General features: G+C 42.5%; 1 protein-coding gene across 1 annotated transcript; it reads left to right on the top strand.

The window, feature by feature from the left end:
- The first annotated feature begins 5,169 nt into the window (after nucleotides 1-5,169).
- ADAT2 (adenosine deaminase tRNA specific 2) lies at nucleotides 5,170-15,652 on the top strand. The gene is made up of 6 exons (XM_084262589.1): nucleotides 5,170-5,242; nucleotides 5,495-5,599; nucleotides 12,052-12,202; nucleotides 12,812-12,918; nucleotides 14,639-14,711; nucleotides 14,830-15,652. Exons 1-6 carry the CDS (start codon nucleotides 5,183-5,185, stop codon nucleotides 14,868-14,870), a joined length of 537 nt encoding a protein of 178 aa, XP_084118715.1. The 5' UTR covers nucleotides 5,170-5,182; the 3' UTR covers nucleotides 14,871-15,652.
- Nucleotides 15,653-17,112: the final 1,460 nt, after the last annotated feature.

The following is a 17,112-nucleotide window of genomic DNA, read 5'->3' as shown; positions in this document are numbered from 1 at the left end:
TGCTGTAAACTGTTAACCAAAATGAGACTTAAAAAGTAATAATTAGATTACTTTTCTCAAAAAAAAGAGAATTAATTTCCGCCAAGAATCTGTATTTAAAACACAACTGTCAGAATAAGGATTTTTTTTTGCAGCTAACATACTGAGACAGCAACAATTTTTTTTAGTATTAGCAAATGATTTTTTGTCCCACCACATTTTTCACATTATATTCACAGAGTCATTTGTCCAAATGACTGCTTTTGTTTATACTTTCCCCAAAATAATACATCCTTTAACTCCAGGGTTTGTAGCAGAAAAGTCTTAAGTAAAAAAAACTCCTCCTGAATGTTGAATGTCCACAAGCAGACAGGCACACAATTGAAGAAGAATCATGTGCATGCCCTCGAGTGATATGCTGGAGCAGCATCTTTAGAATGAAGATTGAGACAGGTAATTGCTTAATACTGAATTGTTAAAGCTGTGCGATTACTCTGCACTAAGAATTCCTGCACCTCGCAAGGGTCCAAAGCTGCATGAGCAGTCAGCCAAGTTTAACAAGGAGCTTCCAGAGAAAACACTTGTCTAACATACTGCAACACCGCCTATAGCAAGTCTTACGTCTCCCCCACCCCCCTGAACTGAGCCATAACTTTGACCCATCCCTAACAGCTGTTATTGACTCCAGCATCATCACCTTTTTTGGCAATGTAATGCATTAGAAGTTAACCAAGGTAAAAGTCACCCTATCCACACAGCCTAAGTGAAACCAACCAACAACAAAGCCTGGATGTCAGCGGCAGTCTGTCTCTGCGTGGCTTGTCACTGCTGTCAGCTTTGTGACAATGAATTTCTGCCCGATAGTCACTCGTGCTGGGACACAACATCAGAGTCTCTGCAAGTCTCAGGTTTAAGGGAGCTGCCAGCCTGGGAGTGAGTCTGCAAGTGTATTCACATCTTACTTCAGAACTGCTGATACACATAGCGTTAGTTCAGAAGAATTGAAAACAACACAGACTTCTAAGTCCAAGCAGAAGGCATCATATGAAAACACTGTCTTTGGGAGCTGAAAGCAGGACCAGAGAAAGCCACACCCCAAGAACTGCAATGTCAAGTCAGCTAATGTACCTGCAAGAAACAAAACTGACATTTGGAAAATCCTTCTTGTAAACAAGGAAAGCAAACACCAACCTTTTACAATAGCTAATACAACTCAGTTTTACCTCTCAGTTATGGGGTAGAACGTCTGCACAAAAGTGGCAACATTTTATTCACATCTAATTGCTAAACTGATGTACTGATGAAACTTCATACCAAATCTTTCCCATGTTCCATATAAAACCAAGATAATTCCTATGTAAACCTTTCTCTGCCTTCAGTAAAATGTGAAGTGTACAAACTACTATAGTCCCAGCAATTCTGATTCATGGGAGTTCAGAAACAGACAAGTGGCACAAACTAGGACTAGCTCAGCTGGTGCCAGAACTCTTGGGTACAGAAACCTCAGTATGGATCGCAAAGTACAACTCCTACTACAACTGATCTGCAAAGTGAAACATATTTACATTTGTATTGGCTGTCCATGCTGGTTTTGGCTGCGATAGAGTTACTTTTCTTCATAGTAGCTAGTGTGGGGCTACATTCTGGATTTGCGACCAAAACAGAGATGTTTTAGGTGCTGCTGAGAAGAGCCCAAAAACCCGCACCCTTCCAGAACATCAACAGCTCCATAAACTGTGGCTTGTCCTTATGTACAAGCATGTTGTGCATGAACTGACGCACAATCGTCCCATTACAATTGAAAACCATATTTAAAGTAAGACGACACAAAACCTTGTTCTCTCGGCACCACTGAGTCCCACTGAAACCTATTTAACACGTCTGCATTCAGTCCCAAACCAAGACAACTGTTCTTTGCTAAGCAGGCAGGTCTCTGAACAGACACGTTCCTCCTGCAAGCCAAGGGTTGCAACAGATGAAACTGAGCAATAATTCACCCACCACTAAAATCAGAAGCAGACACCGCAGGCACACCCTGCACTTGCTCCTCCAGTGCAGTGAGAGGATTTCAACAGTGAATCACCTTGTGCTATCCATTGAAATCTGCCTTGAACGCTGAGCATTGAGACAGAAACCACTTTAAGGTAGATACCTACTGAATAAGAAAAGTGAGCATAACATACCCTTGCAGCTCTGTCATGCCAGCTCCCTCTCTAAAGATTTCTATTGTGTTTTGTCCCAGGACACTAGATTATGCTTGCTTGAAGAGATTTAAGTCCTTTTAGTACAGAATTTACTTTATAATGCTAAAAGAACAGGCTTCCAAACAAAGTTTGTACAGGTTCTTTGCTTAAATAAGGTCTGTTCAGCTCCGCTCTATGGTTACAGGAAAATGACACTTAATTCAGTTGCTTTTCCCTCAATCTGAGCTCTCATTTGATGAGTTTTCTATCCTCATGAGCAAAAAAAAATCTGTTGCAGCCTTGGGATTATGAGAAATTACACTAAACATGCCAGCCACTGATAGTGTACAAGGAACCCATCTCAGTGAACAAGAGGAAAGGCTACCAATCGACGCAGATTATGGTGCAATAACTCTTCAATAACGCAACACTGACCCAACATGGTATCAGTAATAATGTAGTAACTCTCCTGTATTGTCTAATGAATCATTAAACAGTCACATTAATCTTTGACCATATGCCAGCTGAAGACTTAAAATCATTAAACCTTGTGATGTCCCATTTTCCTTGTTGCATTCTCCTTCCCAGAAAATGCACCTAAAGCTCTTAAAAAAATCCCAGAACAACACAAACCCAAACAAACATCACAGAGATGGAGATTCCAGTCTCTAGTATTAAATCAGCAGATTTGGATGCTTTTCTTAAATCATTCAACCATTTCCAAATATTCTGTCTTCAAATAAAAGCAGTGATGTAAAGGTGCACCCTACCTTTCAACATCAGCCAGCGGTTTTTTGGAGGAGAGTCTGTTGTGGATCTGAGAGTTCTACTTCATTGGTGGTGGCATTAATATAGCTCCTGGAGTTATTTTAAGGTCTGATCCATAACTAACATGTGGAAGGCCAACAGCATTCAGCTGCTGAAGAACTGTAGCGCAGCGCTCTGCGGTAAATCTCCGAGGCAGCCCTAAAATACCATAGTGCAAGCTGCAGCTGGTGGCAGCGAATGATGCTCTCCTGCTTGCAGATGCCCTGATTTACTATAAAGTTTCAAATACAAAATAGCCTGAGGGAACAGGTACTTGATCCCTGCTGCAAGCAGTGACAGCATAGTTCAATATTTTCAGTCAGAAGTTGAAATGCTTGTTAGAAGAGAAACATCTCGGGTTTGCTTTTTTTTTTTTTTAATTGGCCATACTTTAAATTACTTTGGTTTAGTCCCTGATCATTTCTTTTTTTTAAGTGCCCTTCATCTAGTCATTCAGTGGTATTAGGATGTTTTTCAGGCTGGCAGAGGGCTCTTTATCCACAAATATATAGGCTTTCAGGCTATGAAGACTACCAAGAGCCACAAGCTCCTCAGTATTTGCCTTCCCACTTGGACACTGATCCATGTTTACCAGCTGAAACTGGGACAACTGATGTTTTTACTACTCCTATTTGTCCGCCCACCACTCTCAAAAAGTCAGCTAAGAGGGAGAAGGAACAGCTTGCAGGTTACAGCCTGATATATTAAAGTAAATCTGTTTACTTACATTGGTGGGCTGTAAGCATGGTGGCTCAGAAACTGGTACACATTATGTTCTGCTGTGCACTCAGAGTCAGAAAACCTGCAAGGGAGTAGTGGGGAGGGAGGGAACTGGAGAAGCGGTCAGAAAAGTACTTCAGCAGCCGTCACCTAACCTATCATTGCGTAGTAACTGACATTCTTTGGAAAAACCCAGAAAGAATTCATGCTGAAAGGATGTAGAGGGCCCAACTAAGGTATCTGAGTATATGTAATTCACCTTCACAAGATACTCCAACTTGAGTACAAGACAAAATGTACTGCAAAAACCCTGTAGCCCTCAGAAAACATAGCTGTTCAGGCAAGTTCAGTGGGTATAAACAAATACAAATTTTCCTTAGCAAACCTGTAATACTTAATTCTGTGTCATTTACATAAGATATAAGCATGCAAAGGCATAGCTGTATATTCCAATGAGTACCTAATCCCCAGGTCCACTTTATTATTAAACTCAGAGATAGATCCAAGATGTTCTTTCAAATCCAATTCTGACTAAAAATAACTCTACAATCGTTCCCATGAAAGGAGGAGCCTACCAGACCACAAACACCCTACAAGCGCTTTAAGGGAGAAAGAACAGCTCCAACAATTAATCCAAGTCCTCCTCTTCAGTAAAGTTCCGTGTCTGCCGTTTGTCCCTGACAGTTCCCCTCTATGCACCTTTTAAAAGCCTCTGTCCTAAAAATGACGATACAAACGTCACGCACGCTTTGCGCCGTTAAGTTCTGTCCCAAAACAGCGGCCCTGAGAATCCCCAGGCAACGCGAATCCCCGCGCTTCGGGACTGAGGGGCGGACGCGCAGGTTTTCCTCCCCGCCTAAGAGAAAAACGCTCCTGCCGCCTGGGCTCTCCCAGAGGCAGCTGGCGGGTGCGTTTCGGTGTCAGCTGCTGGACGGAGGTTGCTCCACGCCACCGCGGAGCTCCCTGCGCAACTGCCCACCGCCCACAGCGGCGGCGATGTAGGGCTGAGGCCAGCCGGGCCCGCGGCACCGCCGGGCCAGTCACGCCAGCCCCCGGCACCAGGCTCGCCAGGGGCAGGCGAGTTTTCCTGCCAGCAGGGAACCCGCCTGACCACCGGGATCTCGCCGGGCTCAGCGGCCGAGCGCCGCCTCTGAGGGGAGCTCCCCAGCGAGAACCGGGAACACTCCAGCGGCGAGGCCCCGCAACCCTAAGGCCGGCTCTATGCCGAGACCTGTTATCGCCGCCGCCACCGCCCCCCGGCTCCTCCCCGGCCCCGCTGCCCGGTACTCACCACCAAGAAAGGTACCGAGGACGAGACATTTCTTCTTATGCCGCTTGAGGAAACTCCAGAGGGACCGGAGCATCCTGCGCGCCCAGCCCGGCCGCCCCTCACCTCTCCGCGTCGGCGGAAGAGGCGGTAGTAGTAGTCCCGCCCGCGGTGCCTCGCTGCCCGGCCTCCCGGAAACACCGCCCGCGTTCCACCGGTGCCGGCCATGGAGAAGAAGGAGGAGGATAAGGAGGCGGTAGCCTGGATGGATCAGGCTCTCGATGTGGTCAGTGCGGGCGAGGGGACGATCCTACCTACCGCCGCTCCCTCGGCCCTGAGGGGTGCGGGCAGCCGAGCTCTGTTCTCCCACTGGCGGGGGAGATCGGAGGAGGCCTGAGAGGAGCGGGCAGGCCGGGGCCCCTCTCACGGCAGCGCCGAGAGGGCGGGAGAACGGGCTTTCTGTAAAGCCTGGCTGGTGCCTCCCGCGGGCAGTGGTGTCTTGCGTCAGTCTGTGTGTCCCAGTCTCTATGTCCCGCAGGCTAAAGAGGCGCTGGAGAACGGTGAGGTCCCCGTCGGTTGCCTCCTGGTGTACAACGGCGAGGTCATAGGGAGGGGCAGGAACGAGGTCAACGAGACGAAGAACGTGAGTTGGGGAGAGGGCTGTCCCCGGGGAGGGGGTCCCGGCGAGGCCGGCTTTGCCGCCCGCCCCGCGCCTGGCCGCGGCGGCACCGGTGTGTGTCGGGGCGCGGCGCGGCCGTTCCCGCCGTTGGCCGCGGCCGGAGCGCTGGCGGAGGCGCGGGCGGCCTCATCCGGCCGCGGTGAGAAAGGGAGCGGGTGTCGGGAGGGACGGAACGGAAAGCAGAGCGAGGAGGGTCGTGAAGTCGTGATGTGAGGCGGAGGCTGTCGCCCCTGAAAGGCGTTGAGGTTCCTGAGGTGCTCTCTGGAGTGAGGGCTGAGGAAGGGGCAACCCAGCGTTTTCATGTCACGTGCTACGGTTGTCTGAAAAGCGACGAAATACAAATTGGAACCCCAGCTCTGTTTCTTTTCTAGGAAAGCTGCCATACAAATAAATGAATAAATAAATAGCAGTCACGTTTTGTAAGGGGTGGGGAGAAGACAAGGGGTTGGGAAGTTGTGTAGAGTTACAGGGTACACAGGGTAACAAATACCTCTAGTTTACAAAAACATCTCCTTCTGATGGGATTGTTTCTTTGAAAAAGCATTGATTGTAAACTTTAGACTTGATGCTTGCAAATATACCATCAAATTAGATCTTACACAAGCTGTGAGACCCATTAAAGCCCACAGGGATTTTGTGCAACTGAAAGTTTCACATAAATAAATCTCATTGCAGTGTTTGGCTGTAATTCATATTGGGTGCCTCAAAGGTGAAAACGTAATCAAAGGTAAAAATTTTAAGCTGAAAAATGTAACAGTAAAGGTGAATCATTATACTTATTTGTGTGCAGGACAATCCATAATCTATTAAGACAATTCTAACATATCTCAAGAAAGCCAGATGACAGAGAAGCTAAGTATTTCAAGTTAAATCAATGTAAAGACTGGGGGAAGCAGATGCTCCTTAGGAAAATTGAGCCAGAGATACTAATACTGCGTAAGAATCATGTGTTAATGAACAGGCAGATGTAACTGATGAGACTGATAGCAAAATCAGAATCAACTTTAAAATGTTGGGGAAGCTTTCAGACTTTTTTGACATTGACACCAGGGTTGTCTGAAGGTATGTGCTTAAATATGAGTATCCTGATGTAAAAAACTTTGCTGCATTTTGGAAACAGTAAATTGTTAGTATCTTTGAAAGCCAAGACTTTTCAGTTTCTGTTTAGCTCTAGTTTCAATTCTTCTGTGGCTTAACTGTCATAAATGATTATATTATAGTTATTGGAAATGCTGAGTACTTGGTGCTTTAAATTTTACATCAGATACTTGTTTCATATAGTCTAAAAGAAAATGTGCAATTGAAAAGAGGTACTTTCTGGGAAATGTGAATGCAGCAAATTGTTTTTAGTTTTCTCCTAACAATTTCTGTCAGTGTTTAGGAACCACCCTGGGGGAAAAAGCCCTCCTGAACCATTGAGGCAGTTCAGCAGGTGTCTGAAATTGTTATGGTCTGTTTTAAAAGTAATTTCTTTTCCCGCCTCTCATTGGAGGACTTTTCCAGAATAACATTCCTTAAATGGCTAGAAAACGTCTGATTTCCCATTCTAAACTTTTTTGTGGTCCATTTCTATTTCCCTGCTCTTGTGTCAGCATCATCCTTTATTTTATATTGCTTGGGTGCATTTAAAGTCCTATTCCCTTTTGGCTTCCTCCCCCGTGTGTCCGCCCCCCCCCCCCCCCGCCCCGTCCCCCTCTGTTTTCCCCAAGCCAGCTGTTTAATTTCCTCTCAGAAGATAGGCTTTCTTTCTGTGCTTGTTCTCACAATTCCTCTATACATCCATTCCAACTTTAATTAATCTTTCTTGAATTCACTTAACTAGAAATTGTATACTTTATTCCAGAGGGACTTTTTCTTGTGCCTTTTTTAATCACAATAATTCCTTCCATTCCCTCTGGAAGGAAGTACATCCATCTCTTCTGGAGTTTCCTTGGTGTTTTATGCTGTTTTGCTATTTTTTAATTTGTTGGTTTGATTTTTATTTTTACTCCCATCTGTAAAGCTATCCACCTCTTGAGTGACACTCTGATCTTGTCCCTTCTGATGATGTCTTTCATCACATGAAACGTAACTGTTTTATGTAGGTGTTTCTTCAGTTAATTTTGCTTAAATGTTTGCAGTTGAGACATTGGCATTATCTTCTTTGCTAATTAGATCCCCCTGGATAAACATTTCCCCTTTCAGTGCAACTTTACTTCTTTGCTTCTCACCTTACATTTCTTGTGCTGTGCTGTTTTCCCCAGACTGGCAATAATTTCACGTGTTGCGCTGTGCCAGATGCATTGTAGAAGTTGAGAGAGATGGGACTGGTGTTTCTCTTGCCTAGATAAAACATTTGTCAAAGTTACTAGGTTAATTTAGTGTCAGCTATTTTATCTAAATCCACATTGTAATTTGTTACATTTTACTTTTATAAGCTAGTCCTTACAGTATTCCCTTCACAGTTTGTTACGTACCCAGTTTTGCTATGGAGACTCTGCTGGATCAGTAGATGTCAGGATTGTACGTCCTTCCTATTTTTTTGTAAGAGTGACTCTGTGCTGACAGGTTTCAGTCACGTGGGGCTCTCTTTCCATGCATGAAAAGCATTGCTAATGAGATTGATGTCCTCATGCACAAGTTCTTTAATATTTTTCTGGTGGAGGTGATCTGCCAACTTGGGGGTTTGCCCCTCATCCCTCTTCCCTGCTGTAGGCAATTCCATCATTTAAACATCCTAAGTCTGTGCATCTCATGCTGGAATTTCTGCTTTCATACTCTTCTGCCTTGTGACCTCATTCCCTCTGTCATTTTTATTGAAAAGGCAAAATGTTAATTTTGTTTTGGAGTAGCACTGTAATTACATTTCAGACTCATCTGAAGGTCGCTGTATCAGTTCTAACTCCCTTTTCACATATTTTATTTCAAGACACTTTTTGTGTAATTTGTTTTGCAAGGTTGACATGTGGCAATTCTTTCTTAGCATTTACTTTCTGACCTTCAAAATGTAGCTTCATAATGTATTGTCCTTTCTCACCCCTTGAAAACTTTCTTCCTGCTTTTAAAAGAAAGGTAATTTATCCAGTTAGATCTGCAGCCCTTCTGAGCAAGGGCAGAATTGCAGGGGAATCAATTTGCCACTAGGCTTTGTGTGAAATAAATCCCATCTTCTCCTTAAGTAAATCCTTGTATCCTCTGATCTAACTAGCTGGAGTTGGGAGCAGGTAGTCTTCTGTCTTCCTTTCTGTTCCCAAACTGTTCATTTTGGCAAAAAATGAGTTGCTGAAGGCTCTCAGACTTCTTCAGTCTGCCTCCTGTCACCCTGCACGCATCGTTTCTGCCCTGTGTGCCCACAGCAGAACACACTGAAGCCAGAGTCGCTGCTGCTTACTCTACAAAAGTTATTTGCAGAATCATTGATCACCATCACATTCTTCTGGAGAGTGTTGGTATTGGGAGTTTATATGCAGCTGCACTTGGTTTTTGGTTGGGTTTTTTTGGAGCATGGCTGTGGCATCAGCATTTCAAATTAATTAGGCATGTCATTACTTATATTCGTTGGGCAACAGCGCAGCAAATGTCTGGGCAAGACGTTTGTTTTCAGCAGCCTGGCAGTACGTTCAGAAGCTTGTGCCAGTGTTGTGTTCCCTCTGGCAGCTTCCACACTTGCTTGCTCACAGTCTTGCCTTACACCAACCTAGAAACTTTTTGTGCTTATAACATGTGTGACCCTCACCAACATTTTTTTTTTTTTGGTGGGTGGGAACATCTTTATTCAGGTGTGATGCAGTCGTTTGCTTCCCACTAAAATCCTCTCTGTCTTAGGTCATTTGTTGATACATGCAGACTTCTCCTCTTCATTATCTTCTGTTGGGTCATTGTAGCATATGTCTCTGCCCAGATCATTGTGCAAGTACAGTATGCAGTAATTAAAAATTAAGCGTTGTTTGCACTCATATATTAGCTTGTGGCTTCATTAGTAATTTAAAACTTTGAGCTTTGGCCCCCTTTACTTTGACTTGTTAATTCTTGTCTAAGATTTAGAAATTAAGATTTTCAGAGCAGTTTGGGGTCTGTCAAGGAACATCAACTTCAAATAATTGCAGTTTGAAACACCATTTGTCACCCTAACAGTTCCATTTTTCCATGCTACTCTTACCTGCTTTTGTTTTCTTGGCTTTAAAATAACATGTAAGATTGAGCAAGTTAAAAACCATCAGGGACTTACAGAAACTTATGAACTGTGTCAGTGGCACAAAATGAAAATATCTTTTTTTATATGTTATTTTACACACAGCAAGTCAATAAAAGAGACTAGTCCTAGCACAGTAGGAAACACAATCTTAAGACAGAAAGTCAGCTTTTCCCCTGTATCTTGTCTTGAAGAGGGACCTTTAGCAGATGTTTAAGGAAGGAGCTCAAGAAACAAGGAGAGAGCAGTGTAAACTTTCCCCTTGCATCTCCTTTCCACTTCTGAAGGTGAATAGCTTGGGGACTGCCAGAGTATCTGGATCATAGCTCCTGATAGCTGTCTGTGCACACATCCTCCATGAATTTGTCTAAACCTTTTTTGAACTCAGTTATGGTTTTGGCTTCCATAGCATCCTGTGGCGATGAGTTCCCCAATTTAATTAGGCGCTTTGTGAAAGAGTACTTCCTTTTGTTTGCTTTAAAGCTGCTGCCTGCTAATTTCATTGGGTGCCCACTTGGTAGGAGAACAATACATCACAATTTACTGTTTGCTTTTCCACATTTTTCTTGATGGCTTTTTTTTTTTTTTTTTTTAAATCTCTACTGCACTCATCTTGACTTGCAAAACTAATGGCTGTATCTGGTGACTTAAAAGCCATAGTCTAATTAGTCTTTGTATGGAGACTATTCTGTAACTTAGATAATCTTTTCTCACCCTGTGGTGAATTTGTCCTGGTGCTCTCTTGTCTTCATGAGGTGAGATGATCTGTACCACTGATGGATGCTATGTATTACTTAAGATGTAGATGCACTGGGAACTAGTAATATTTTATATTAATGTAATCTCTTTTGGGTAGCTGTCTTCTGTTTCTGTAGAAGCTGGTATGACTTACAGCAGCTGCATGGCTCTTCTGAACTTGTACTCCCAAGATCAACAGAGGCCTAAAAGCACTCTGTGTACTTAGTGTAACGCAGCATCATAGGTTAGAGGCATGGTTTCCTCTGGTAAGGAAGGCTTATTGCTTATAAGCTTTCAGTCTGTGCTCAGGAGTCGAAAAGGCAATATGCCATTGTTCTCTCTTCTGGTTTGAGGGGCACAAAACTAGAATGGCCACAACTTGTGCTTTTTGAGTTATGGTAGCTGAGTAGTCCTGAGGCATTGTTCTGCTGGAGGGCATAGTGCCTCCATCAGGTGTGTGCGCTGAGACTTCAGCTGTGTTGTAATCTCACTTAATGAGGCAGAGAACCTTCGTGGCAACAGGCTTACATGCGTTGGTTTGTGTCTCAGAGGTGTCAAACTGTCTTCCCTTCAAATGAAGCTGTACTGAAAAGATGCGCTCGGGGAGCAGACCTAATGCACCCCAGCTGCTGGTGGGAATTTCCCATCCACGAGACTAAACTAGAGCTAGGCCAGTGAGCTCCCCTGAATTGGTGTTGAGTCCTTGTTTTGCTTGACAGGTACGCTCTTCCTGCTCTGCACCATTTGCTAATGTCAGCACAGGCGATGTAGATCATAGAATCAGAGAATGGTTTGTGTTGGAAGTAGGGGGTTTAAAACTGTTTTCAAACATCATTAAACTTGCCACTGGCTTGCTTACACGTGAGTCCTTTGCCATGTAGAGCATCTCACAGGTATCACCACGGATCTTCACAGTGCTCCAAGCTCCAGGTACTGAGAGGAATTTACCTAAGGTCACACGACATAGGTAGCAGAAGCAGAAGTATAATTTGGATTGAAGAAGTCTTAGTCTAATTCCTTTTTTTTTTTTTTCCAAAATAGATAAAAAGAAGGAAAACAGTAACAGTCTTAATTCAAATAAGCATCAGAGTTTGTAACTGGAGAGTCTTTTCATAGCAGTATTTTGTGGGATACTTTTGCTGTGAAACTTGATTGACAAAACACTCTGCTGCAGATGTTCCAGAGTGATACTGGAACATGACTGATTGGTTTTGTCTCTCTTTTCTTTTATGTTGGGGTTTTTGTGCCATACCTATTGCTGTGAAATTCCTTCTGCAGCTTGAACCAGTAAAAAGGCATATTAAAAGGAGACCTATCAAGAAAGCATTACATTACTTCTTTAACAGGAGTGAAAAATAATTGCCTTATTAGTAAATTCTATGTCAGGCCATGACTTGGAAGAAGAACTTTATGACATTGCATTTTATTTCATTTTTATCTGTACAAGTGAAGCTGAAAGGCATGAATCAATGCAAGCTCTAAGAAAATGTTCATTTCTGTCTCCTAGGCTACCCGACACGCAGAAATGGTGGCAATCGATCGGGTCCTTGAGTGGTGCAAGCAACACGACAAAGACTACCCGGAAGTGTTTGCGCGCTCGGTGCTGTACGTGACCGTGGAGCCTTGTATCATGTGTGCAGCTGCCATACGCTTGATGAGTATCCTTTCAGGCTTATTCATGCTGGGAAACCAGATGTCAGAATGTTACTCTCTTGGCAGCGAGCCCACAGAGAAGGGCCTGACACTGTCAAGCAGAGCTAACAGGGGTACGTACCATCTTACGGTTTTAGAGTCTGCACCCACCTCCCTTATTGCCAGGTAAATGCTGAGAGACTTGGGAATGAAAGTGAGAGACTTGGAAATGAAAAAAAACCCTGCAGTTATGGCAAAGAAAGATTTCCCTTAGGGATGTAAAAATACATTTGAGATCTCTCTGTTCTTATATAAAATGAGCTGCTCTGTTCTTATGTAAAATATAATCTCAGTTCTGTGTTCAGTTCTGAGTGTTGTAACCATGGCTTTGTATGCTGCTGCTTTGGGATTCATGCTTCTCCTCTTCCAAGGAAGGCTGGATGTGCCTCTCCAGCAATATATCTTATATTACTCAGAAGTAAGCTCCGATATTTATGAGGGAGGAACTGTAGTGCATGCTAATTTAGTTTGAAAAGTACAAGCACATTTTAGTGAAATTTAATGACTGCTTGAATCCGGCTACTTTACTTCCTGCTTGCTTTTTCCTTTAACTTAATACCTTAACTCCTTCACATAAATTCCACGGGTCGTTTATGGCTGCCGAAATGAGCGATTTGGAGGCTGTGGCTCAGTTTTGAGCATCTCATCTGATGATATGGTAGACACAGGAGAACCATTCGAAGTAAGCTATAAAATGTTTTCCCTTGGTTTTCAGCTAGGGTACTGTGCCCAACTTCATTATCTTGCTTTGAGAATGTTACACATCAGTTTAAGAGAACTCTGTTGAAAGATGATCAGAAGTCAAGTAAACTTCACTTTGTAAGAAAATAGTGTAGTTAAAAAAAAGCCCTTAAAGTAAAGAAATTTGAGGAAAAGCCTGATATCGTCACATATTTAAAAGAGAGAGGTAAGGAAAGAATTGTAGAAAGTGATAAGAAATAAACAGATCTAAAAGACAGGTAATACTTGGAACAGCAAGTGTATGTTGCAGGAAGATATGAGGAAAATATTACACTGCAGAATGTACGAACACATTACAATAAAGACTGAGCAACTTACTAAGTTACTGGCTTTTGGCTGAGCCACTGGGAATGACTGTATTTTTGCCCACTGTCTTTCCTTATAGGAGGTAAAATGCATTAGCTTTGATTACTTCATATAGTTCTAATCCCAGAATAAATACAGACTGCACAAGTAGGAGAGGAGACTTAGTTTAGCTATCTGGAAATGTTCTGAACTGTAAGGATATGGAAGGACTGTAAGAACAATGCCTGGAGAGAATGGTGCATCCTTGTCATTTAAGAAAGGCTGGACAGGTGTTCAGTGGAGGTATAGTACATGCCAATCTAGGTGCTTTACAGCATTCCAGTAGTATGCCTATACATGGATAGTATTTATGCGTTGTATTTATGACATTATATGCAGTAGTAGATGATCCTGCTTTCCATGAGGATAGCCTTCATAAGGGTTCTTTTCCACACTTATGATTTAATGAAAGTAAGAAACAAGTAATCTATTTCAGCAGTGTAAATAAGCACTCAAGGCTCAGAAAGAAGTTCAGTCAGCAAGACAATACTGTTCCACAATCCAGTGTAAACATACTGAGCTTCTTTCTGTCAGGGTGTTTGTGAAGATAATATCTGAATTAGCTTAGTCAGTACTGAAAGAGTGTTCATTTGCTAACATTGGCACGTGGTATTTAATTTTCTGTATGTTCAGAAGAAAGGAAGGAGGAGATTCTTGCCACCACAAAAACTCTCTTTGTTTCTGCAAGCAGCTGCAGTGGGATGTATGGGTGAAATGCATTATTTTCTAGTGTGGGTAGAGATTAATTTAGTGACATATAAACACTTTGTCATTAATGCCTGGAAAAATCACTTGGAAGGACCGAAAAGGTCTGAGAGGTGATTGTTAGGAATAAAGAATACCTGTGTGGACATACGCTTTCTGGTATGAATCTCATCTACAAATACCCAGCTGTATGCCTCTGTGGTGGTTTGACCCTGACTGGAGGCCAGGTGCCTGCCAAAGCCACTCTGTCACTCCCCTTATGTTTCCAAGTGCTTGAAGAGGATATGAAGAAAGGTAGAAACACATTAATAGGAAAAAAAATGGGGACTGCATAAAAATTTTATGCAAAGTTACTAAGAAAGTTTGTTATGCCTAACTTTGAGTTATTGGGGAAATTACACTAAGCTTCAATGTAGTATTTGTCAAACTATTAGGTATTCAACATGAAACAGATTTCCTGACTCTCTCCTTCCCAAAAGAGTTAAATATACTCGTTAAATTAGCGGAGCAGTCAGAGTTGTTCACAGTTATTCTGTACCTAAGGCATTATTATGATGTGTAGAATGTGTTGTTCCCAGCCGTGCTGACGAGCATCATTCTAATTTGTGCAGTGCACTTCTGGCTACCGTGCCAAAGAAGCAGTGGAAATGCTGAAAGCTTTCTACAGGCAAGAAAATCCCAACGGTAGGTTTCCCATTAATGGATCCATTTTGATCCCAACCTAATCTAAAAGAATGCTGGCACTGTTATCCCTGTAACTCACTTCTGATGGGTTTTCTCCCTTCTTGTTCCTTCTTGGCAGCACCAAAATCGAAAGTACGGAAGAAAGAGCATCGTAGCTAGCCCTGTGCTGATGGAGACAGAAACTTACCAGATGATGATATGGGAAGGTTTCCTCAGTGTCCTTCTTTTTTAAAATGTACAGTCCAGTTAAACTATGTCTGATGATCTGTACAGAGTTTTTACTAATAGGATACTTGCTACCTGTTCTTGTGTTTCTATGCATATGAATTCTTGTTATCAGACATCACCGAGCGGGAGAGTAAGTGGTTGTTTTTAGAAAGAGGAAAATTTATCCTTCGAGTTCACTTGTTTTCAACCAAATAGATGGGTTAAAATGATGGCTTTCTGCACAGCACATTCTAGAATGCTTTCTTCTGTTTGTGGAGAGGGATCTTGCTTTTCAATAGTAAATGTTTGCTTAGGCAAATCCAAGTAAATCACTTGGAGGGTTACACTTGTAACATGCTCCTTGTGTGTGTATTTAAAAAAGGCATCTATCTAATGAACTGTATAGTCCTTGGAGATTTGAGATAGAACCATTGCAACAGGCTTTTGATTGTTTTTACACCCCCTATAGCATAAGTCAAATTTTCAAACATTACTTCTGAAAGTCTCATATATGTGTGTATGAGCAGAATCACAAGTGTCAGTTTGCATTTGCTCTTGCCCATAAGGGTGAGCAAGCATCGCTTGGCTGCACAGCAGCTTCATGAAAAGTTGTGGACAACTGTCTTTAGACCATCTGCTCCTCTGGTGAATATTTGCATTGGAAATGCTTTATTGTTAGCAATCTCCTAAGAAGTTGAAGTTGTTCTAGAGTTACTATGGTTTAGTAACTAAGATTGGCAGGTACAGGTGAAAACCTGGCAAAAGTGTGAAGAAAACATCTTTGAGATGTTTATTGTTTCATAGCCTGCGTGGCTCTGTCACTTCCATGCACTTTGCTTGCCTGTGCAGTAATTTATAATCCAGAAGAGGGCCTTACAGTTCCACTAATGAATTAAGAATTCAAGTACAGATCACTCTTGATTATATACCTCTGTGGGTACTTGTCTTCAGCATGAAACTACAGGTTTTTCAGCTAATATTCGGAAGCTTGAGAAATGGCTTAACTTTTTTAACATGAATGTTGTTAAAATTCTGTGACTATAAAAGATGGATACAATTAAGCCTTTTAGATATTTCAAATAAAAACATTCAGAAGTTTTTTAAAAGAGCATTAAAAGCATTATTTTGTTACCACTGCTTCTAATAGTGTAGAATTTGTATTTTGTGTATTATTGTTTACAAAGTGACATGGGAAGGAAGCGTTTTTACCCAAAAAAGATGTATTTTCAGCGTTTAGAAATAGCATCCCTTCACCTAATGCCAGTTTTCCTGTTACAGCACTTTTTGAGCAAAAGAAGTTTTGATGGTGTTTGTAGAGTGCATCAGCTTCAGAGCTGCGAGTGCTTGTGAACCAGACAGTTAAGCTGGAAAAGCTGGTCAGAAAAAGGCCGCTTTGAATGACTGCAGTGACTCTACTGGGGAGAAAGTCACACGCTGGTGGTTACGGTGTTTGACTGGTGTGATATGAGATAGCCAGACCATAATTCTCATCCACCTTCACGTCACTCATGTCCAAATTAAAGGAAGATGTTAGACTTCTGATTTGGCACTGATGCCCATGACAGGAGGAATTGGAGCCTACGTATTGTTTTGGATGAGGACCTAAACCTGTCTGCACTTGTACTGCTGAGAACACTTTCCTTCCTGCTGCCTTCTTTCAAAGAAGAATGTTGTTAGCATTGGGACAGTGTGATGGTAGGAGCTATGTAAATTAAAGATTTCTGGTGGTAGGAAAAAAGATGCTTTAAAAGCTGTGTCCAACTCTGCAGTCCTTAAAAGTGGAACAGAAATATTCTTTAACAGCAGGCAGGGATAACCTGTCATTTGAAACTATTTTCTAAGTCCCACTGAAAGCCAAAGGAGATGGAAGAAGGTGACGCAGTGATCAAGGACAATAATGTACATCTTAGAAAAGGGGCATGAAAGAGGAATAGCATAGCAAGCTAAAAACTGTTGTATTACAAAAAGGTCATAAAAGATGATTCTCTTTACTTAATGTAAAGTGTGAGCAAAAAGAAAAACCCCAATCTACTACTAAGAGGCACAGTGGCTGAGTGGGTTTAGTGGTTTGGTTTTTGGAGATTTTTAAGTATAAAGATGGAGTGGGTTAATGCTGGCTGGAGGCCAGGTGTCTGCCAGAGCTGCTCTATCAGTCCCCCTCCTCAGCTGGACAGGGGAGAGAAGATACAATGAA

The sequence above is a fragment of the Gallinula chloropus genome (genome assembly GCF_964237585.1).
Source record: "Gallinula chloropus genome assembly, chromosome: 3".
Lineage (NCBI taxonomy): Eukaryota > Metazoa > Chordata > Aves > Gruiformes > Rallidae > Gallinula > Gallinula chloropus.
Note: the sequence above shows the minus strand (reverse complement) of the source record. Positions and strands in the feature narration are given on the sequence as shown.